Source organism: Antechinus flavipes, chromosome 2 (genome assembly GCF_016432865.1).
Source record: "Antechinus flavipes isolate AdamAnt ecotype Samford, QLD, Australia chromosome 2, AdamAnt_v2, whole genome shotgun sequence".
Taxonomy (NCBI): Eukaryota; Metazoa; Chordata; class Mammalia; order Dasyuromorphia; family Dasyuridae; genus Antechinus; species Antechinus flavipes.
The window spans coordinates 23,497,347-23,522,160 of NC_067399.1; the positions used below are offsets into that span (position 1 = coordinate 23,497,347).

At 36.5% G+C, this 24,814-nt stretch overlaps 1 protein-coding gene across 1 annotated transcript in view; it reads right to left on the reverse strand.

Annotated features, from left to right (window-relative positions):
• LOC127546322 (HLA class I histocompatibility antigen, alpha chain F-like) overlaps positions 1–24,814 on the reverse strand; it is a 29,445-nt gene that overhangs the window by 1,483 nt on the left and 3,148 nt on the right. The window contains exons 2-3 of the mRNA XM_051973512.1: positions 8,122–8,196; positions 7,123–7,383 (exon numbers count right to left, since the gene is read on the reverse strand). Of these exons, the coding sequence (XP_051829472.1) occupies positions 7,123–7,383; positions 8,122–8,196 (336 nt within the window). The remainder of the gene's footprint in view (positions 1–7,122; positions 7,384–8,121; positions 8,197–24,814) is intronic.

Here is a 24,814-nt window from a genome sequence, read left to right on the forward strand (position 1 = left end):
TATGAACTCTAGGATATTGCTGGCTGTTCTAATACAGAGCGTTCTTATATGTGTTATGTTTTCCAATTAAACTATGGTTTCCTTGACAGTAAGGACTGATTTACTCTTTTATTTGTTCCCCAAGAGCTAAGCACAGTGTTTGGCATTCAAAAACACTTGATAAATTCTTTCTCTCCTTCTTTCATTAATTAATTAATTTATTCATTCTCTCCTTAGACCCAATGGACTCCAAAGCTCCTTGAAGGCTAGGGTAGTAAATCACACTTATTTGCATACTACACAGTACCTAGGACAGGACTTTGCATACAGTGAACTCTCAATAAATATTTGACAGTGGTGATCATAATTATTTTTACTAGATCCCTAAAGCAATTGTTTTAAAAGTGTATTCTTTGTGTTTCCTTTATTAAGTCCCTGACTTTTCATGATTTTCTTACCTAACTCTCATTTCTTTTCACAACTTTTCCTCTACCTCTCTTACTTGATTTTCAAATTCCTTTTTGAGTTTTTCTATGGCCTAAGACCAATTCATGTTTTTATTAGAGGCTTTAGACGTAAGAGATTTGACTTTAGTGCCTTCTTTGTATTTTATTGTCTTTATAATTATAGTAACTTTCTATAGTCAGATTTTTCTGCTATTGTTTACTCATTTTCCCAACCTATTAATTGACTTTTTAATTCTTTGTTAAAAAAATTCCAAAAAGAGGAAGGAATTTATGACCAAAGAAGAACTAGAAATCATTATTGATCACAAAATAGAAAAATTTGATTATATCAAATTGAAAAGTTTTTGTACAAACAAAACTAATGCAGACAAGATTAGAAGAGAAGCAATAAACTGGGAAAATATTTTTGCAGTCAAAAGTTCTGATAAAGGCCTCATTTCCAAAATATATAGAGAATTGACTCTAATTTATAAGAAATCGAGCCATTCTCCAATTGACAAATGGTCAAAGAATATGAACAGACAATTCTCAAAGAAATTGAAACTATTTCTAGCCATATGAAAAGATGCTCCAAGTCATTATTAATCAGAGAACTGCAAAGTAAGACAATTCTGAGATACCACTACACACCTGTCAGATTGGCTAGAATGACAGGGAAAGATAATGCGGAATCCTGGAGGGGATGAGGAAAAACTGGGACACTGGTACATTATTGGTGGAGTTGTGAGTACATCCAGCCATTCTGGAGAATGATCTGGAACTATGCTCAAAAAGCAATCAAACTGTGCATACCCTTTGACCCAGCAGTGTTACTACTGGGCTTATATCCCAAAGAGATTTTAAAGAAGGGAAAGGGACCTGTATGTGCAAGAATATTTGTAGCAGCCCTGTTGGTAGTGGCCAGAAACTGGAAACTGAGTGGATGCCCATCAATTAGAGAATGGCTGAATAAATTGTGGTATATGAATATTATGGAATATTATTGTTCTGTAAGAAATGACCAGCAGGAGGATTTCAGAAAGGTATGGCGAGACTTACAGGAACTGATGATGAGTGAAGTAAACAGGACCAGGAGGTCTTTATATACTTCAGCAACAATACCATATGATGATCAATTCTGATGGACGCAGCTCTCTTCAGCAATGAGATGAATCAAAGCAGTTCCAATAGAGCAGTAATGAACTGAACCAGCTACACCCAGCGAAAGAACTCTGGGAGATGACTATGAAGCACTACATAGAATTAAGAATCCCTCTATTTTTGTCCACCTGCATTTTTTATTTCCTTCAAAGGCTAATTGTACAATATTTCTAAGTCCGATTCTTTTTGTACAGCAAAATAACTGTTTGGACATGCATACATATATTGTGTTTAGCTTATACTTTAACATATTTAACATGTATTAGTCAACCTGCCATCTGGGCATACTATGAACTCTTTCAGAGTCATAAAATCTCATATTGGCTGCAACCCCCCAAATTATCTTGTTTCCCTTTCATTGTTGCCTTCTTTCTGCCACAAAGAGTGGAGGAAAGGAGGGAAAAAGTTGGAACAAAAAGATTTGCAACTGTCAATGCTGAAAAATTACCTATGCATATACCTTGTAAATAAAAAGCTATAATAATTTTAAAAATTAGAAAGAAAGAAAGAAAGAAAGAAAGAAAGAAAGAAAGAAAGAAAGAGAGAGAGAGAAAGAAAGAAAGAAAGAGAAAGAAAGAAAGAAAGAAAGAAAGAAAGAAAGAAAGAAAGAAAGAAAGAAAGAAAGAAAGAAAAGAAAGAAAGAAAGAAAGAAAGAAAAGAAAGAAAGAAGGAAGGAAGGAAGGAGGGAGGGAAGGAAGGAAGGAAGGAAGGAAGGAAGGAAGGAAGGAAGGAAGGAAGGAAGGAAGGAAGGAAGGAAGAAGGAAGGAAGGAAGGAAGGAAGGAAGATAGATAGTTCCAAGGTGGAGGGTGCACTATCCCCAGTTTCAGGGGGTTTGTGCAGCAGTTTTCAAAGATACTTCTAGGGTCCTATAAGTTTGCAGTTCTTTTAAGGTGGAATGATTTAAGGAGAGGGGCATTTATTACTCTCCTGGCCCATGCACATGTCTGAAGTGACCACAAGAACTCTTTTCTACCCTGGAATTATGAGGGGGGTTCCTGCTTCATTGTGGCTGCAAGTTCTGGTGTTCTAGTGCTTCTCCTCACCCTGGGACTGTCACCCAACACTAATCCAGACCTGAGTATGAGCAAAGCAACAGAGTCCTGCCTCAATGCTTGCAAAGAGACCCCTGTATTCTTTTTTTTTTTGAGCAGTTGTGTGACTCTTTATTCTCTGTAAGCAGAGAGCTCGAGAAGCAGCTACAGTCTCTGCTGATTCAAGGCTCTCAGGGTCTGCTCTTGGTTTGCTGGGATCAGGGCTGTGCTGGCTTGGTCTGTGCTGAACAGCAACAGACCTTTTCTGCTGACCTAAGTTGTCTTGGTTTGAAAAAATGTTTCACTAGGTTTTTTAGCGGGTTCTGCTGCCCCAGAATTTGTGTAGAGTCATTATTTAAAAGTATTGGGAAGGATTTGGGAGAGAACTCATGTGAGTCCTTGCCTTACATTATCATCTTTACCATTCCAGTGTTTATGAAAATCTCCACACTTAGCTATAGTGATCCTCTGACAAGAAGGATCTTGTCTGTCCCAATTCTGTCCCAAGCCCAAACTCAGAGTTTTTTCAGCTTGATAAAGTTGACTAGAGCCTGTGCTTTGCTCTCATGATCTTAGAGAACTCTAGGAGGAAACAGGAAAAAATGGAGGACTTACCATTCTCCTTCATGCTTGAGTATTCCAGGATTTTCCTCATCATATCATAACAATATATCTTTATAGTCCTGTCTCTCATTTTGACCCCAAAATAACTTTCTGTCATGTAGTTGATGTGCTTTATTTCAGGCTTCATGACAGTCCAGTGGTTAGTCTGACCATCTGACTTCAAAATATCTTCACCATCCATGGAAAAACAAACATGACTGCCCACCTCAATTCCATTATTCAGTTGACAATCAACAAAAAGCTGTATTGTGTGATTCTCTGTGGAGAGATTCAGGAGTCATTATGATATAATGGAATCAGGATTGAAATTGAAGTCAGAAGTGCTCATATGAATCCAGTCTCCTACATTGCTAACAATATAACCTTGAATAATTTACTTAAGCCCTCAAAATTTACCATAATGACAATATTTAACATTTTTATATTACCTTACACATTTTCAAAGCACTTTACATATAGAGTATTATTGCTGTTGACCATCTTACTGTTGACCATAGAGATATGTGCTATTATGGTCCTCATTTTACAAATGAGGACTCGAGATTGAATGATTTTAAATAACCTACCCAATGACATGCCATGTAGCTAATAAAAGTCTAAAGTGTAATTCAAAAACAAATCTTTCTCCTTCCAACTCTATAGTTTTCTCTCAGACTTCACACTTCATACTATCTCCTTATATATGTAAAATTGTCTAAAAATATTTTGTATATTACTGTTAAACATAATTTTTCCTGTTGTATAATAGGGGTAACAATACTTGTATTCTGTCTCCTAGGTTTATTCAGAGGAAAGGATTATTCATATGTGAACCTATTAGAGTCTTCTAGAAGAATAGAATATTGTAGGACAGGTACATTGGGTTGAATTATTCTCCAGGAGACCAGCTATCCTCTCCTCAAGGAGAAACACTACTTGGTGACATTGGAGATTTCTAATAAGATAGACTCAAATATGATCTGGCATCAGATTGAGTCTGGATAATTTCCTATTATATGAATGTCTAGTTATCATATCTTAATGTATAATTTCTGAATTTATACTTAGAGATAAATGTTTAAAAATACTTTGTTATCTGACTTTTTTAGTATCATGGAATAGAAAAAAAGAAAAGAAAGTGGAAATAAGATCTAAAACTCAGTAGCATAACATTGTGGTTGTGGCAGAAAGAAGGCAACAATGAAAGGGAAACTAGATAATTTGGGGGGTTGCAGCCAATATGAGATTTTGTGACTCTGAAAAGTGTTTGTCCCGGGGAATTTTCTCAATGTGTATCATGAAGAAAAACCCCAGATTTGAATTTTCCACAGATTCATAGAATCTCCCAATTGGAAGGGATCTCATAGGCCATCCAGTCAACTCTCAGGTCATGAAGAATTCCCTTCAACCCAGTCCAATAAAATCATCTCACTTCTGCTGGACAGCTCCAGCTATAGGAACTATAGAGAGATTTTCCCAAATCCTTCATTCTGCAACTTTCACCAACAATTCCTAGTTCTGCCCTCCATGGTGAATAAGTCATATCAAATTATACCTGGAATTCTCTTTAGTTTACTACAGATTCAATATTTTTCTTGTTGTTGAGCTGTTTCAGTAACATCTGACTCTTTGTGACCCATTTAGGGTTTCTTGGCAAAGATACTGAAGTGATTTGCTATCTCAGCTCATTTTACAGATGAGGAAACTGAGGCAACAGGGTTAAGTGACTTGTCCAGGGTCATACAGATAAGTGTCTAAGGTCTTATTTGCACTCATATCCTTCTGACTCCAGGTCCACAACTCTATCCATTGCACACCTAGTTGATTCACACACACACACACACACACACACAGAGAGAAATAATTTGTTTTTCAGTAATTTGCCAGTCATATCTAACTCTTCATAATCCTTTGGAGGTTTTATTTGCAAATATATTGGAATGGGTTGTAATTTTCTCCTTCCCCTCATTTTACAGATGAGGAAACTAAAACATATAAGATTAAGTGACTTGCCCAGGATCACAAGGTATGTGTCTGAAGCTGGATTTGAATTTAGAAAGAGAGTCTTTCTGATTCTATCCACTGTGTCACCTAGCTATCCTTGATTCAGTATAATCATCACTTATTAAATTCTAACCCTGTGCAAAACAGCGTACTTAGCATTAAGGATATTTAAAAATATTTCTTGAATTCAATGATCTTACATTTTAGAGGGCCAGGGTGGTGAACAATCTGTGAACATAGAAGTGAGAGCAAGATAACATGAGAGTATGTTAGGAGGATCTGGAGAGGTGTGACATGGTAGGGGGCATTGTCTGTGAACCTTGAAGAGAACAAAGGCTTCTAAGAGGTAGAAATGAGGCAGGAGAAATTAGAACCGGCATTGAAATCACTATGTAGAAGCCCTCAGAGAAAAGATCGAAAATTAAATCTGAAGCACAGCTTGTGGTCCAGATTTTCTGTGACATAATGTATGGAAGAGAGTAATGTGAAATGTCTGGAAAGGTAGGATGAAGTCAGATTGTGAAGGGCTTTAAAAGATCAAGTGAATAGGGGCAGCTAGGTGGTGCAGTGGATAGAGCACTATCCTTGAAGTCAGGAGAGTCTGAGTTCAAATCTGGTCTCAGACACTTAACATTTCCTAGCTGTGTGATCCTAGGCAACTCGCTTAATCCCAAATGTCTCAGCAAAAAAAAAAATCAAGTGAACAGTTTGTTTGTTATCCTAGAGGCAATGGGGATCCATGTAAAAATTCTAAGTTACAAAAACTTGAACCAGACTCGTGTTTTTTGAATATTATTTTGGCTGTTGTGTGAGGACTGGTTGGATTGAAGAGAAATGAGAAAACAGAGAAACAGCATTTGAGGGAGACATAATGGGTGTCACACTTAGTTTGATGGCCATTTGAGTAGAAAGTGTGGGATAGATAAGAGTGAGGTTGTTAAGGTAGAGGCAGCTGGTGGTACAATGACTAGAGCATTGGCCGGGAGTTAGGAAGACCTAAGTTCAAATTCAGCCTCAGACATAACCCAGCTGTGTGACCCTAGGCAACTCCTTCAATTTTTGTCTGCCTTAGTTTTCTCATTTGTAAAATGAGGATAACAATCACATCTGCCTCCCAGATTTGCTGTGAAGACAAAAGGAAATATTTGTAAAATAATTTAGTAAATTAATATGATCACGAGTTGGCTACTAATTAATATAAGAGAGCATGAAAAAACTAATGAATGCCAGAATATGAATGAGTCCAGGCTTGCAAACCTTGTAGACTGGATGTATTGTGAAATTCTCAGAAACAATAGGAAGGTTTGGAGGAGGGACATTTAGAAGGGAAGGTAATAAATCCGTTTTTGTTCAAAGATCAGAGGATCATTTTGGGCACTACTGAAACAACTGAAAAACAAGAACAAGTGCCATTGTGTTTTGCTCTACTTAAACTATGTTCATTTCATGGTACCATGATTTAAGAAGCTTATTGCTATTTCAATGAGAGTCCATAAAGAGGGCAACCAGGAAGATGAAGGAACTAGGGATGCTAAGCTTTCTTAAAAGAAGATTTGGTGGAGAGAGCAAAGGTATATCTGTCTGAGAATCTGAAGGGCTCTCACATGGAGGAATGACTAGACTTCTTTAATTTAGCCCTACAGATCATAATAAAGCATAGTGGGTAAAAGTGGCAAAGGAGGAAATTTAAGCTTTTCCTAACAATCACTCTGGTCCAAAAATTTATTGTGTACCTTTAAGAGGTGGTGCATTCATTGTTCTGGGATGTCTTCAGAGCTGGATAAGCACTTGTTGGGTAGAGTGTAGAGAAGGGATTTCTTTCATGAATGGGTTGAACTCTATAGCCACAGAAGGCCCTTCTGATTCTGATTGTATGAATTCCATTTGTCTCACTTACTCTCATTCTGGGTGTCATTCTGTATCAGGAGCCTGAAGAACCAACTGAAATCCATCTGAGCTCTTAGAAGAGCTTTCTTCTTATACTCAATGTAGTCTTTCCCAAGTGCCTCGGTGACCCAGGCTTCATTGAACACAAGTTGCTCGTCCTCTTTATGATAGGAACACACCTGCACGTCATCAATGACATGAACTACAGTGAAGTTGAAGAGAGAATGTCTTGTACCCACTGCAATGAATCGATCCTCTTTCCTGTGCTGGCCTGTATCACAAGAAAGGGGAAAACAAAGCAAGTTCAGTAAGTGTATCCCTAGACCCTATCATGTCCTCCTACTCACCTCACTTCCAGACTTTGTGTCAATAGGATAACTATGCCAACTACCTGGGAACAGTCAAGAGGGTGAAGTGTCCCTAGGATAACTTGGAGCACAACACTAGTAGGTAATCTGTTAACAGATTGGGTCAGAAATTCTTCCTTGACGTAACAAGTACTTTTCTAACTCCAGTCTTCTGTTTTATCAAGGGGCAGACTGGGCTGTTAACATCAGAGGTGTTAGTGTAGAGAGAAATTAGTATCCTGCCTTATATAAGGGAGTATTGAAGGAGCAGGTTTAGTTAATGCACGGGTAGAGTATAGGAGCATTTTCATCCATTCTGATGTCAAAGGCAGTCATTAAATTTAAGAATGAGAAGCAATGTTAATATCCAAGAAAATGACCTAGTATCATTCTACAGCTAAGGACTGATGCAGACAAGATAATTGTATAAATCTGTATAAATATATTGGATCTAACATGCATTTCAACATATTTAACATGTATGGGACGACCTGCCATCTAGGGGAGGGGGCAGGGAAAGGAGGGGAAAAGTTGGAAGGTTTTGCAAGGGTCAATGTTGGAAAAATTACCCATACATATGTTTTGCAAATAAAAAGCTTTAATTAAAAAAAAAAGGACTGGTGCAGTCTGAGGAGACAAAGGGAAAGAGTCAGTTAACATACCTTGCAGTGCTTGGGGTTCTTCAGGGTTATTATCCACATAGGTAGGATCTTGTGCTTGGTTAGTTTTGTTTTCCTCTGAAAAGGGAAAGAAAGAGAGGTCTTATCAACGATTCCTCCATATATTTTATGAGGTCATAACTATTTCCTTAAAATATCCAGGAATATGTGTCACACTAGGAACATTCTGTGATGATTCTCACTCCATGCTCTGAAAAGTAGTGCCTGGAAAATGGTAAGCAAGCAGTGCTTTTTGACTTACTGACTTCTGAGTACAATCACAAGGGTAATTATAGAGGGCTGAAACTATTTTCCAAGCACTTGAGGCTAATTACCGATGGGACAATACTCTATGGGCCTGTGCTTGGAAAATGGTCCTTTCCACTATCCGTGCTGGCTCAATGATTGGTGTATACAGAAGACTGTAGGAGGGACTAGGGAGTGGAGTAAGACTAGCCAGAGTCAGTCTTTGGCGGTAGAAGGTGGTTGCGGAGATTCTGCTTCCACCCTGTTCAATCCTGCATCTAAGACCAAGAATAGACTAAGGACTTTTGCTTCTCCTGACTCCAGCTGATTCTGAGGTATCTGTGGTGCTAGTGTGGTCATTACAGGTAATATGTTATGAGGGATTTAAAGTTGAAGAACTTAGTCTAGAGTTTAGCTTCTATTTGGTTCTGGGCAAGTTACTTCTCTGGATGTCAATTTCTCCAGTCTAAAATAAGTCATTTGGTCATAGCAGTGCCAAATGAGTTGTAACTGGCCACAAATATCCTGTACAACTTCAGAATTTAGCCTCCATCAGGTTAAATTGTAATTAAGAAATGTTTAGCACAATATATAAAAATAAAATGCAACACTCATAATAATGACTTGTGGTTTTCTAAGTAAATGTATGGCTCTGAGCTGCTATTTGAGTTTGATACCCCTGAATCACTAACAGTTTTGATATTCCAAGTCCTATGGCTCTATGGATCAATAATGAGACCCCTTTTAGCTCAGAACCCTATCAAGGATGTACAAAACTGCTATTACTGATTCTTTGAGAGTGCTGAGGTTGAGGAAGCTCTGGTTGCTTTCAGCCGTATCTTACTCCACACTGAAGCAATGCTGCTAAGAAATTATTTAATGGTCCTATCAATTTTATCCCTTAGAGCAAATAGGAATGCTTTGATCATCAAAAAGATGTGGGCTGCTGAGGCATTGATGCTTGAACCTTGGAAGAAAGCTACTATGCCAATTCAAATTTTAAATTATCATTTAAGATAATGAGATGAATATCAGGTATTGTCTGGCAAGTAACTAGATTTTGGGAGGGTACATTTGAATAAGCTAAGAAATAAGATAGATAAGATTCCAAAGACTAGTATTCTACAGGGGAAATTGATTTAAGAGAGATGGGGTGCCATGATGAGGGAATGCCTAAATATCTTGTGATATATGAATAAAATGAAAAGTTACAGGGCTATTAGGAACTTGTGAAAAATTCAGAGAAGTTTGGGAAGACAAATGAATTGATAAAGTAAGGAGGGTCACAAAAGTAATGGAGAAAATAAGTACCACAGTATAAAGAGAAAAACATTTTTAAATGAAATTGAATATTAAGTAATGATAATAGATAAGCTTGACTCTTAAAAGAGAGTTGAAAAAATAATGCTTCCTTTAACATCATGGCAGAAGGAGGAATTAGGAATTTGGGTTACTATATATATCATCAGATGTGACAGATTTTTTTTTAGTTTTTCTAAGTTTATTTTCTTTTATTTATTTTTAAAAAGTCATTGTTACAATTATCAGTTCACTAAACAGGGGTCTTATTCAGAAAATTTAAAAAACTTAGTGTAGGGCCATAGATGGAATGCTGAAAGGGACTTCAGAAAGCATTCAGCCTACTCCTTTAATTTTAGAAATGATGAAACAGAAGCTGAGGGAGGTTGAGTGACATGCCCAAGATCACATGGTCACTTAAATTTAGTGGGAAAATTTGAATGCAAATCTTCAGATGTCAGAGCTAGTGTTATTTTAATTGTAGGTTCTTTCAAGACAAAATTCTTAAAATATAGATGCAAATTATTTCAATAAAGAAGCACATAAGTGTGATAAGTATCTCAAGTGACAGGAAATTGACCCAAAAAAGACTACAATTTAAACAACAAAAAAATGCAATTGAGGACAAGTAATGGGATGAGAACCAAATGATGACATAATCTGATAAGAATATTGGAAATGCCAGAATCCAGAATTATTTAACTCAGTGAGCATATAAGCCATCTTTGGCAGACATAGAAAACCCATAGGAAATAGAAATAATTTCCTATGACTCTCTATCTCCTCCATCCTTCCTATCATCATGGATCCATCTCCTCGCCAGCCAAATCCATAATCCAGACACCAATGCTAAAGGGCTTCATTTCTCACTTACTTTAAAGAAGTACACAGAAGGAAGAAGGAATTTGTGACCAAAGAAGAACTAGAAATCATTATTGATCACAAAATAGAAAATTTGATTATATCAAATTGAAAAGCTTTTATACAAACAAAATTAATGCAGACAAGATTAGAAGGGAAGCAATAAACTGGGAAAACATTTTTACAGTCAAAAGTTCTGAAAAAGGCCTCATTTCCAAAATATATAGAGAATTGACTCTAATTTATAAGAAATCAAGCCATTCTCCAATTGACAAATGGTCAAAGGATAGGAACAGACAATTCTCAGACAAAGAAATTGAAACTATTTCTAGCCACATGAAAAGATGCTCCAACTCATTATTAATCAGAGAAATGCAAATTAAGACAACTCTGAGATACCACTACATACTTGTCAGATTGGCTAGGATGACAAGAAAAGAAAATGTGTAATGTTGGAGGGGATGTGGGAAAACTGGTACATTGTTGGTGGAATTGTGAATACATGCAGCCATTCTGGAGAGCAATTTGGAACTATGCTCAAAAAGCTATCAGACTGTGCATTTGATCCCTTTGACCCAGCAGTGTTACTACTGGACACATATCCCAAAGATATCTTAAAGAAGGGAAAGGGACCTGTATGTGCAAGAATGTTTGTGGTAGCCCTCTTTGTAGTGGCCAGAAAATGGAAACTGAGTGGATGCCCCTCAATTGGAGAATGGCTGAATAAATTGTGGTATATGAATGTAATGGGATATTATTGTTCTGTAAGAAATGACCAGCAGGATGATTTCAGAGAGGCCTGGAGAGACTTACATGAACTGATGCTGAGTGAAATGAGCAGGACCAGGAGATCATTATATACTTCAACAACAATGGTACATGATGATCAATTCTGATGGACCTGGCCCTCTTCAGCCATGAGATGAACCAAATCAGTTTCATTTGTTCAATAATAAATAGAACCATCTACACCCAGAGAAAGAACTCTGGGAAATGAGTGTGAACCACTACATAGCATTCCCAATCCCTCTATTTTTGTCTTTCTGCATTTTTGATTTCCTTCACAGTAGTACACTACTTCAAAGTCTGATTCTTTTTGTGCAGCAAAATAACTGTATAGATATGTATACATATATTGTATTTAACATGTATTATTAGTCTACCTGCCATCTGGGGGACGGAGTGGGGGTAAGGAGGGGAAAAATTGGAACAAAAGGTTTTGCAATTGTCAGTGCTGAAAAATTATCCATGCATATATTTTGTAAATAAAAAGCTATAATAAAGAAAAAAAAGTACACAGTCTTGATCTCAGAAGACATTACCACTTGCTTCTCTCTGGCTCAAGAGAAAGATATATTTTCCTTCTGGTCTGCCTTAATCCTTAATGGTCAAAAGTGATATAAACAAGTAATAAAATAGGGAAGGAGAAAGGGAATCAACATTTATTGAGTATCTACTATCAAGTACCGTGCTAAGCACTTTTCACAAATATTATTACATTTGATTCTGACAAGAACTCTGTGAGATAGATACTATTGCTATCATTATTTCCATTTTATAGTTAAAAAAACTGAGGCCAACCAAGATTAAAGGATTTGCCTAGGGTCATGCAACTAATAAGTATCAGAAGTCAAATTTAAACTGAGGTTGCTTGACTATAGATCCAAAACTCTATGAAGTATACCACCAATTAGTTGTCTCTGCACAAAAGGTACAAAATTTAATAATAATAATAATAATAATAATAAATGTAATAATACATAGAGAGGTGAGGTTCCACTCTGCAACCCTTGGCATTTTTACCCTTTAGACAGACTGTCCCTAAAGGTTGTCGGTCTGTATCTCCTTTAATATTCTCTTTTATTCTTTTTAAAGGTTCTTCCAAAACTGGATTTGTCCTTTCTTCCCTATTCATTCCAGGAAGTTCACTTTGCTTTTTCTAAAACATTTTTTCTAATTAACTCCACTTGGTTTAGGTCACTTGAGAAACAAATTTAAAAGTTTTGAATTTTATTTTGTCTACTTTTTCTCTTTATCTTGTGCCTTCCCTGAACTGGCTGCAGGGGCTCTCTCTCCCTCCTTAGAGGGATTTCATTTGCTCAGTCCTCCTTCCCTCCCCGCCTCTGACTTACCTGCCTGCAGCTCGCTCAAAGCAAATACACCTAATAAGAGCAGCCAATATGTGAATGATTTTCTCCTCTTTCTTTTATTCTCCATTTCTATACTTTAGACAGCTTCTTGGTCTCTGAAGGAGTTAAGGGAAGTACTTCCCAATTATGAACAGAGGCTCTTGGATATATATATATGTAGATATGAGTTAAAGGGAAATAGAGTCTGCGGTTAGGGTAGGAAACTTTAGAGTCTATTTCTCCATCAGGTGTTGTTCCCCAAACCAGTGACTGACACAGTGCCACCCACATGTGTAAATGCCAACTGAATTCAAACGAAGAAGATAAAACATACCTTAGGGGACTCCATAGTCCAATGAGTAAAGCATTCCCAATTGTTAGGGAACCCTTGATTTAATAAATGAATTATGATAAATTATTAAGGGCTTACTATGTGCAAAGCACCATTCTATTCAGTGTAGACACAAAGACAAAATAATAATATTATAATGAAGGAGACAAGACACAGGAGCTGTCTGGAAGTGAGATAGAAAGAACCCATGGGTGAAATGGTAAAGCAGATGATGATTCTTTTTCTTTAATATCATCTGCATGGATCATAAGCAATTCCCAGACAATGCTCAGGGCTTTGGTCATTACAGCTTTCTTTCATGGGTGTTCAGGATCTGTGACTGCTGAGGAGCAGGACATGGGGTTAGACCCCACAGAGGTGATTAACAAGTGACTTTTCCACAACAGGAGTTGTTTACAGGGACTGGGTTATTAGCAGAGTTGTTGTCTGGGGAATATAGTTATTCTCAGGGTTCTTGGACTTACTTGCCACCAGTGGGGGAGATGCTATTCCTTCCCTCAAGGAAATCTTTAGATTAAAACCATAAATCCCTTTAAATTTATGTCCAAGTCTAACCACTTAGGCCAACAAAAGGCTATAGCTCACTAGTGCCATTACTGATGCTATAGAAATAAGGCCCTGAGTCATCAGGGACAAGGTGGCAAATTAGCTTTGTTTATGAAGCCAAAGGTCCCCTGACTACAATTGATCCAATTCAGTGCAACTCAACAAACTTTAAGCATCTACTATATGCAGAGCACACTAGGCACATAGATGTAGACACAATAATAAGTAGAGAGAGCTTTCATGGCAATGGCCACAATCTCTACAATACTGGGACTTTAATTGGATTAATTTCCAGGGTTTGATACTGATCTTCACAGGTAATATTTGAATGCTGGTGTCTAGCTGTCTGAAGATCAGACTTTTTCTTAGAGCTATATTATATTTCATCCCAGTGTGTGAATCTGTGTGAATGTCAGGCCTTCGCTTGCTTGTTTTATCTTGTCTTGTCTCAAATCTGTCCCTGGTTTTGGCTGCCACTTCCACACTGATGACCACCTCAACTTCTCCCTGGAGCTCAGTATTTGTGAACCCCAGATGCTCTGTTCATGCCAATCAATCAAGTAAGATTTTATTAGGCACTTACCATGAAACAGGGTCTGTTGTTTATCCTTCATTCAGGAAAAGGACCAGAAGATCAGGGACATGCAAGTGAATTGGATTTAAGTGAGGGAGGGCGATGCAAAATCACCAATCTTACTTCTCCCCAGGCACTGCACTAAGTACCAAATATATAAAAAGAAATCAATTTAGTTTCTGTCCTCCAGGAACTTACATTCTAATGAGGGAACAACATATGTAAACCAAAATATTTAAGTTAATATAGAGTTAATGGAAGCCAGTTATTGCTAGTATTCATCATTCTCAAAGAGGATCACATCATCAATTGGACTTAAGTGAGGTAGAGCTTCACAAAGTCATCATTAGAGTACTTAGTAACTGAGAGAAAACCTACTGGAGGATTTTTAAGGGTCAGAAATTGGAAGGGATTGGAAATGAAATGTCATGTGCAAATAACACCACAAATGAGGCCATTATGGCTGTCTGGTATGTAGTAGAAAGTAAGAAGTTTGGAAAGGCATGTTAGGGAACAGGTTATGATAAGTTTTTTATGAGAATATTATTTTCCCCTAGGGAGTAATAGGGAACCACTGGAGTTAATTGAACAGAGAGTTGAAGTAATCAGGCTTTAGGCAAACACTTGGGCAGCAGGGTGCAGGAGGGCTCTGAGTAGGGAAAGCCCTCAGGCAGTGAAATCAATTAGGAAACTATTAAAAAATTCAGGGGAGAGTTGATGAGGATCTGAACTAGAATAGGGGCTTTATAATAAAGATATAGATGATATAAAAAATGTTGTAGAGAAATAAATTACAATATTTAACAAGTGATCAAATCTGTGTTTTGTGTAACTCTTACCCTAGGTAACTGGAAAGATAGTGGTGATGTCAACAATAACAGTGAAATTAAGACAGAGAGAGGGTTTGGAGGAAAAGGTCATGAATGCTATTTTGGACATCCTGGGTTTGCCAACAGGATGTCTAATAGGAAATTCATGATGAGGAACTGGTTTGTAGCAGAGAAAGTAGATGGAAAATTCGACTTGAGAATCATTTGGTAATGATGGTAACTGAGCACATAGGAGCAAATAATAAAAGAGGGCCTAAAAAAGAGGCCTGAAAGACACCCTCAGTTATTTTATGCAATTTGAATAAAAATTCAGCAAAATAGAGAAGGAGCCCCAGTATAACAGATAAAAGTAGAACCAAGAGAACAGTCACAGAAAGCTAGAGAGGAGAATCTTTTTTTTAATAGCTTTTTATTTACAAGTTATATGCATGGATAATTTTTCAGCATTCAGCATTAACAATTGCCAAACCTTTTGTTCCAGTTTTTCCCCTCCTTCCCCCCATACCCACCCCTATATGGCAGGATGACCAGTAAATGTTAAATATATTAAAGTATAAATTAAATACAAGAATTTATACAAAAGTATAAATTATATACAAGACCGAACTATTATTTTGCTGTACAAAAAGAATCGGACTTTGAAATATTGTACAATTAGCCTGTGAAGGAAATCCAAAATGCAGGTGGGCAAAAATATAGGGATTGGGAATTCAATGCAATGGTTCTTAGTCATCTCCCAGAGTTCCTTCTCTGGGTGTAGCTGGTTCAGTTCATTACTACTCCATTGGAACTGATTTGATTCATCTCATTGCTGAAGATGGCCAGGTCCATCAGAATTGATCATCATATAGTATTGTTGTTGAAGTATATAATGATCTCCTGGCCCTGCTCGGTTCACTCAGCATCAGTTCATGTAAGTCTTTCCAGGCCTTTCTGAAATCATCCTGTTGGTCATTTCTTACCAAGCAATAATATTTCATAATATTCATGTACCACAATTTGTTCAGCCATTCTCCAATTGATGGGCATCTACTCAGTTTCCAGTTTCTGGCCACTACAAAGAGGGCTGCCACAAATATTCGTGCACATACAGGTCCCTTTCCCTTCTTTAAGATCTCTTTGGGATATAAGCCCAGTAGTAACACTGCTGGATCAAAGGGTATGCACAGTTTGATAATTTTTTGAGCATAGTTCCAAATTATTCTCCAGAATGGTTGGATGTATTCACAATTCCACCAACAATGTATTAGTGTCCCTGTTTTCCCACATCTCCTCCAACATTCCGCATTATCTTTCCCTGTCATTCCAGCCAGTCTGACAAGTGTGTAGTGGTAGCTCAGAGTTGTCTTAATTTGCATTTCTCTGATTAATAATGGCTTGGAGCATTTTTTTTCACATGGCTAGAAATAGTTTCAATTTCTTCCACTGAGAATTTTCTGTTCATATCCTTTGACCATTTATCAATTGGAAAATGGCTTGATTTCTTATAAATTAGAGTCAATTCTCTATATATTTTGGAAATTTATCAGAACCTTTGGCTGTAAAAATATTTTCCCAATTTATTGTTTCCCTTCTAATCTTGTCTGCATTAGTTTTGTGTGTACAAAAACTTTTCAATTTGATATAATCAAAATTTTCTATTTTGTGATCAGTAATGATCTCTAGTTCTTATTTGGTCATAAATTCCTTCCTCTTCCACAGGTCTGAGAGGTAAACTATCTTGTTCCTCTAATTTATAATCTCATTCTTTATGCCTAGGTCATGAATCCATTTTGATCTTATCTTGGTGTATGGTGTTAAGTATGGGTCGATGCCTAGTTTCTAACATACTAGTTTCCAATTTTCCCAGCAATTTTAGTCAAACAGTAAGTTCTTATGCCAAAAGCTGGGGTCTCTGGGTTTGTCAAACACTAGATTGCTATAGTTATTGACTGTTTTGTCCTTTGAACCTAACCTGTTCCACTGATCAACTAATCTATTTCTTAGCCAATACCAAATGGTTTTAGTAACTGCTGCTTTATAATATAATTTTAGATCTGGTACAGCTAGGCCACCTTCATTTGATTTTTTTTTCATTAATTCCCTTGAAATTCTTGACCTTTTGTTTTTCCATATGAATTTGGTTGTTATTTTTTCTAGGTCATTAAAATAGTTTTTTGGGAGTCTGATTGATATAGTGCTAAACAAATAGATTAGTTTAGGTAGTATTATCATCTTTATTATATTTGCTCACCCTATCCAAGAGCATTTAATATTTTTCCCGTTGGTTAGATCAGACTTAATTTGTGTGAAAAGTGTTTTGTAGTTTTGCTCATAAAGTTTCTGATTTTCCCTTGGCAGATAGATTTCTAAGTATTTTATACTCTCAGTAGTTACTTTAAATGGAATTTCTCTTTGTAACTCTGTTGGATTTTGTTAGTGATATATAAGAATGCTGATGATTTATGTGGGTTTATTTTGTATCCTGCAACTTTGCTAAAGTTGTGGATTATTTCTAATAACTTTTTAGTAGAATCTCTGGGGTTCTCTAAGTATACCATCATATCATCAGCAAAGAGTGATAATTTGGTTTCCTCATTGCCTACTCTAATGCCTTTAATTTCTCAACTCTTATTGACAAAGCTAGCATTTCTAATACAATATTGAATGGTAACAGTGATAGTGGAAACCTTGTTTCACTCCTGATCTTATTGGGAATGGTTGCAGTTTTTCCTCATTACATATGATGTTTACTTATGGTTTTAAATAGAGGCTACTGATTATTTTAAGGAAAAGTCCATTTATTCCTATGCTCTCAAGTGTTTTTAATAGGAATGGATGTTGGATTTTATCAAATGCTTTTTCTGCATCTATTGAGATGATCATATGGTTTTTGTTAATTTGGTTATAAATATGGCCAATTATATTGATAGTTTTCCTAACATCGAACCAGCCCTGCATTCCTGGTATAGATCCTACTTGATTTATCCTGGGGATGATTTTTTTGTAGTCTTTTTGCTAATATCTTATTTAAGATTTTAGCATCAACATTCATTAGGGAGATTGATCTATAATTTTCTTTCTCTGTTTTCAACCTACCTGGTTTAGGTATCAGTGTCATGTCTGTGTCATAAAAGGAATTTGGTAGGACTCCTTCATTCCCTATTTTATCAAATAATTTATATAGCATTGGGGCCAATTGTTCTTTAAATGTTCAATAGAATTCACATGTAAATCCATCTGGTTGATTAATAGCTTGTTCTATTTCTTTTTCTGAAATGGGACTATTCAAGCAATTTACTTCCTCCTAGAGAGGAGAATCTTAAGGAGAAGAAAAATGATCTACAGAAAGGTCAAGAAGATATATGAGTCAACAGAGTAGAACAAAAAGATGAATGAATTTAATGTCAAAGGACAGGTGTTCAAATCCCTTGGGTTTGAATTAACTTGAATGTTTGCTCCCTTTGTGATCTCAGGAAGCTATCTGACATCTCTGAGCCTCAGTTCCATTGCTTGTCAAATAGGAGGATTGGACTAGCTACCATATTGTGACCCCCTTCCCTCTCTAGATTTCTGATCCTTTTGTTATTATTGAGTCATTTCAGACATGTCTAATTCTCCATGACACTATTTGGGGTTTTCTTTGCAAATTCACTGGAGTGGTTTTCCATTTCCTTCTCCAGCTCATTTTATAGGTGAAGAAACTGAGGCAAATAGGGTTAAATTATTTGCCAGAGTCACATAACTAGTAATTGTCTGAGGTGATGAGTCTTCCTGATAAGACTATCCACTGCAGCACCACCTAGTGGCCCCTCTCTGGTACTATAGATCTATGAATGCACTTATTCCTTTTTCTAACTTCTCTAGTCCTAATATTGGAATTACCAGTCTCCCAGTATCATAAATCAGGAGCAGATTTGAAATCTTTTCTTTACTACTTCAATTATCCAATCAGCCATCATGGGCTGTGGATTCAGCCTCCATGATATTCTTCGTATTTCACCACACTTTTCCAACTGAGTTTCAAATGTCCTTCTTCAACTCTTCATCTCTTCTCATTTATTCTGTTGTAATAGTTTCTTAATAGGTTTCCCGACTTCTCATCTTTCCCGTCTTTTCTTCAGCATGGCCATGTAATCTTCCTCATATCCTACCTTGTACAAGTCATTCCTGTACAAAAATCTGTAGACAATAACACATTAAATTCCTAATTTGAGCATTAAAGCTTGTTTGTTGGTTTCTTTATACTGTGGCTTCTACCTACATTTCCAGTCTTTTAACTTTCTTCTCCCTTTTATATTCATTCTATAAATAACTGGAGTTTTCTCCACATTGCATTTTTATCCTGTCTTCTCCTGTTTCTATATCTTGACTAATATGGTCCTCATTTTATGGAATGAACTCCTTTCTTACTCCAATTTCTATCTGTTGAGTGTCTTTGTTTCTTTATTGCTTGAACTCATGCTATTCATGTTGCCTTCCCTCAGTACTGACTGAGGAAAAGTGAACTCTCATCAGATTTTTCATAGCACTTTTTCCTAGACCTTTTGCATTTTCTCACTTTCCTTCATATTATAGTTTATTTTGTGTATATCTCCTCCCTTCTCCAGTAGGAATCAAATGATTAATAAGGGACTCTGAGACAACCTTAGGGTCTTCTATAAATTCCCTTAGTCAATTCTTCTTCTTCCTTGGAGATCCTCTTTGTAGCCTCTACCCACAGTCTGAAGTCTAGTTCTCCTGTTAACAGCCACCTACTTGACACATGGCTTTGCTCACTTCCCCTGTAGTGGTCAACAATTGATTCACCACCAAAAGACTTCTCCCTAAATTCCAAGTTCCTGGGTTGCCTTTCCAGTGTAAGAGGTGGGCTGAGCTCCAGATACCACAGAAACCAAAAGATTAGTATTAAAAGGGGAAGACTACATGTCAAAAGAGTAGATTATGCTGGAAAGAATGGTGAATGAAATATTTTTTTGTTGAAAAGGATGACCAGGGATAGGAAGGATTTTCTTGTGAAGTCCTTATCATTACTGTCCCTCTCACTCCTTCAGCATTCATCAACCCAATCTGCAGGAACATATTACTCTCCCCAAAATCAATGTAGGTTTGTGATTTAATGCAATGGAATTTCTTTTTGGAGGTGGGAACATTTAATATGACATATACAAAGCTTCTAAACCCCTGGGATGTGAACAATTATTTCTGAAGCCTGTGATCATGAGGTCGATTAATTCTTTTTTGGTCACATGCTGCATTATTAGATCTGCCCTAATGGCTTTAGGAGATGTGGGGAAAAAAGTGTGATTGACTAGTCTTTGCTTTTGAGTGCATTCTTAATCAATCAGTGAGTTTTTACTAAATGCTTACTATATGTCAGGTACTTTGTTAATGGTGGAAATAATATACGTGTGTGTGTGTATGTGTAGTTTCTGTTTTCAAAGAGCTTAGGTACATGGAAAATAATAACTAACATTTCCATAGCACTTTATGGACTACAAAGTGTTTACAAATATTTCATTTGATATTCACAACAACCTCTGTAGTATAGGTACTATCATTATCCTCATTTTAGAGATGAGGAAATTGAGGGGGAAAGGGTAAGATTGGGCCAGGATCACAGAACTGCTGAGGAGAGATTTCAATTCAGCCCTTCTGTGTCCACTATCCCAAAGTAGAAATGTCATAATCTTGGAAAACATTCAAATTGAGTTTCTTTTTTGCTGCTGTTTTTGTTTTTTAATTATGTAGTTGTAGTGCCAGAGTATATTATTTTCCTGGATTTGCATGCTTCATTTGACATCAGTTCAGAAAGATGCGTCAGACTTGAGAAGATCAAAAAGACGGATTTTCTTTTTTTTTTCTAACTTTTTATTGATAGAACTCATGCCAGGGTAATTTTTTACAACATTATCCCTTGCATTCATTTCTGTTCCGATTTTTCCCCTCCCTCCTTCCACCCCCTCCCCCAGATGGCAAGCAATCCTTTACATGTTGAATAGGTTACATTATATCCTGGATACAATATACGTGTGCAGAACCAAACAGTTTTCTTGTTGCACAGGGAGAATTGAATTCAGAAGGTATAAATAATCCGGGAAGAAAAACAAAAATGCAAGCAGTTTATATTCATCTCCCAGTGTTCTTTCTTTGGGTGTAGCTGCTTCTGCCCATATTTGATCAATTGAAACTGAATTAGCTCTCTTTATCGAAGAGATCCACTTCCATCAGAATACATCCTCAAATAGTATCATTGTTGAGGTATATAATGATCTCCTGGTTCTGCTCATTTCACTCAGCATCAGTTCATGTAAGTCTCGCCAGTCCTCTCTGTATTCATCCTGCTGGTCATTCCTTACAGAACAATACTATTCCATAATGTTCATATACCAGAATTTACTCAACCATTCTCCAATGGATGGGCATCCATTCATTTTCCAGCTTCTAGCCACTACAAACAGGGCTGCCACAAACATTTTGGCACAAACAGGTCCCTTTCCCTTCTTTAGTATCTCTTTGGGGTATAAGCCCAGTAGAAACACTGCTGGATCAAAGGGTATGCACAGTTTGATAACTTTTTGAGCATAGTTCCAAACTGCTCTCCAGAATGGCTGGATGTGTTCACATTTCCACCAACAATGTATCAGTGTCCCTGTTTTCCCACATTCCCTCCAACATTCCACATTATCTTTCCCTGTCACTCTAGCCAATCTGACAGGTGTGTAGTGGTATCTCAGAGTTGTCGTAATTTGCATTTCTCTGATTAATAATGATTTGGAGCATATTTTCATATGTCTATAAATAGTTTCAATTTCTTCATCTGAGAATTGTCTGTTCATATCCTTTAACCATTTATCAATTGGAGAATGGTTTGATTTCTTATAAATTAGAGTCAATTCTCTATATATTTTGGAAATGAAGCCAAAAAAGACGGATTTTCAAAGAAGCAAAAGATGAATTCTTCAACTATAAACAAATGATGATTACAATTCTTAGAAAATTCTGCAAAGTAGAGGGTTTTCAAAAGTCTTAGTGCTATTAAGACTTTAAGAATTTCATCAAAACTTTTGTGATACCTTTTATTATTAGAGTGTAACATATGGAGGCAATTCCAACTCCATGGTAGAACCCTGTGGTAGATCCTGTGGATCCATTTCCACTCAAAGTCATAGTTTGTGAGCCCCCACTAATGTATTTAGATGTACTAATCAGTCAGAGAACACACATGCAATTCAAAACAAAGGCATTTATTGAAAGTTCATAGTTAGAAAAGTAATGAGAAAATGTCTTCCCCATAAAGTTGGGACACATTTTGAAACACAGACACATAACATAAAAACAATGAACAATGGAAAGAACTCATAGAGAATATATGTAAGGATATACAAAAAGAATATGTGTGTAAGAATACATACAAAAGGGACATAAGTGATCAAACACACTCATGAAGAGTGTACCTCTAATGCTATAAAATCATCTCCTAGTGATATTATCATATTGTTTCCCTGAACTGGAAACTTAAAGTCCTGAGTGACATGCGGTCTATTGTTCCTTCTCAGTCAATAATCTGACTGACATCCCTATCAGTGAATAATCTGATAAGCGCTGGTCCTTACTGATATTGTGTGGCTGCTATTCTTGCCCCACTGGTCTTTTGGTCATTTTCAATTGTTGCCCAGTGAAGGTCTACCAAGAATGAAGTGGGGATGCTTCTCTCTGCCTCCAGATCCAGCTTTAGTTGGAAGCCTCAGGTGGGCTTCTATCTCTTCTTCATAAATACCAGAAGTCTTTTCACAAAAGTTACTTTAAAAATGAATCTGCTCATCAATCAACAGCCATTTGTTAAGCACTTACTAGAGTGTATACCAGCCACACAAAGTGCTGGAGATACTAAGAAAAAAATGGGGATTAGTCTCTGCTCTCCAGGAAAACAGTGTTTTTGATCACTAATGAAGGAGCGCCTTCTTGCTGGACACGTTGTTTAACATGAACAGACATCTAGGAGCAACCACAATTTTAAATATATATACACACACACATCAACTATCTCTAATATGCTATCTGAGGAACTTTCCCCACCTCTTCAAAAACCAACCCCTCTAACTTTGATAGGAATAATCCCCATCCAACATGAGATGACATAACCTACTAGTGCAGTAAGGGTTTGAGAGTGCAACATAAATGTTAGGACTTAATCTTCCTCACTATTCCGAGACTTCCTCAAAAACCTAGGTTTTTTTCTCATTAATCCTAGGAATTTCTTAAATCTATTTCTACTAAAATTTTGAAATGTTATTAATGTTACTGGCACTATCTTGGTTCCTTGGGCCTTTCTAAGGATTTTCTGCAATTCCTAGAACCTCTATTTCCACTCGCACACCTACCATGCAGAGGCTAATTCTTTCCAGTGAAAAGACATCCCCCTTGACAATGATAGGAGGGTATAATCCTGATTGAGCCTTCCTTGACCCAAGTAAGGATGAGAGATCAAGAACCCTTGAGAATAAAGGACTCACAGACAATATCTGACCTACAAGATTTGAAGAATCTCCAACTAGAATATTGATAAATAGGCCAATTGATAAAATTAATAGAATTGAAATGGAGAGTCATAGAAGGAAAGGAACTCATTCTTTCACCTTTTAGTTACTCCTGCTTAGTGTGGATCCTTCAACTAGGCCTAGGCTAGGGAAGTGGAAAGTAGATTGAGATAATGACCCTGTGGGAAAGGAACAGCCCCTTCTTTCAGATATCTTCAGGCCAGAAAAAGGAAAGAAAATGTGCTCAGTAGATGCAAACATAGAGACAGATGAACAAGGACATAACCTGAAACTCACGAAAGGTCTTGGAATGATTCTGAAATAAACTCTGCCATGTTGAGATAACCAGAAAAATCCACTCAAAATAAAGTGAGCTGCTAGTGTCCTGGAAAGGGTAAGGAGAGACTTTGAAGAAAATGGAGTAGAAGAAGAAAATGGAGCCAGATGGTTGACCAGTAAGCCAGAATATGGAGGATAGAATTTCAGCTGGATCTTGTCTTTACCCTTAAGGACAATATATATAGTTATTTGTTTTGTATTTCTTTGTGGAATTTGTTTACTTTACTGATTGATGAGTAATTCCTTTTTTTTTTAATCCTCATCTATATTCTGTGATTAATCCAAGTAAGTCATAAGGGTGAGTTCTCCTCTGGGCTTTGATCTCATGCATCTCTAACCAATATGTGCCTTCCAATAACAGATTTGGAAAACAAAATTTCTAAGTTGGAGAAAATCTGTCAGAAGAGACATAAAAATGCAACAATACTAAAAGAAAATACAAATTCTATATAAATAACCTTGAAAATAGGGTATACTGAGAATTTGGGGATAATAGGTCTCCCAGAAGATAACAAAAATCAAACAACTACAATTATAATATAGAAAATATAACAAAATTTTCTAGGACTTTTAAAAACACACAATAAAACAATGATCAAAGAGAATTCAAATCACTCTTACAACTCCAAGATATATGGTGCTTAGATTTAACAGTTTCAATAATAAACACATTTTGCAATTTGCAATTTGAAAGATGTTCAAATAGAAAAGAAAGTCAAATTGAAGAACATAGGATTATTTTATATTCCAAAGGGAAGAGAAGAGTGTATTGTAAGAACAAAAACCCAGAGTTGGTTATTTGACTTAAAAACACAATATAAAGAATTATGAAGGCAGAATTACATATATTTTTAAATTACATATATATGTATGTATGTATATATATATATATATATAAACACATTTTTTAATTGTTTATCAAAAGCATATAGAGTAGGAAGAGCATGGATTTTTAATCTCAGATCTGCTATAGGAATCTGGACAACTCACTTAATTTTCCT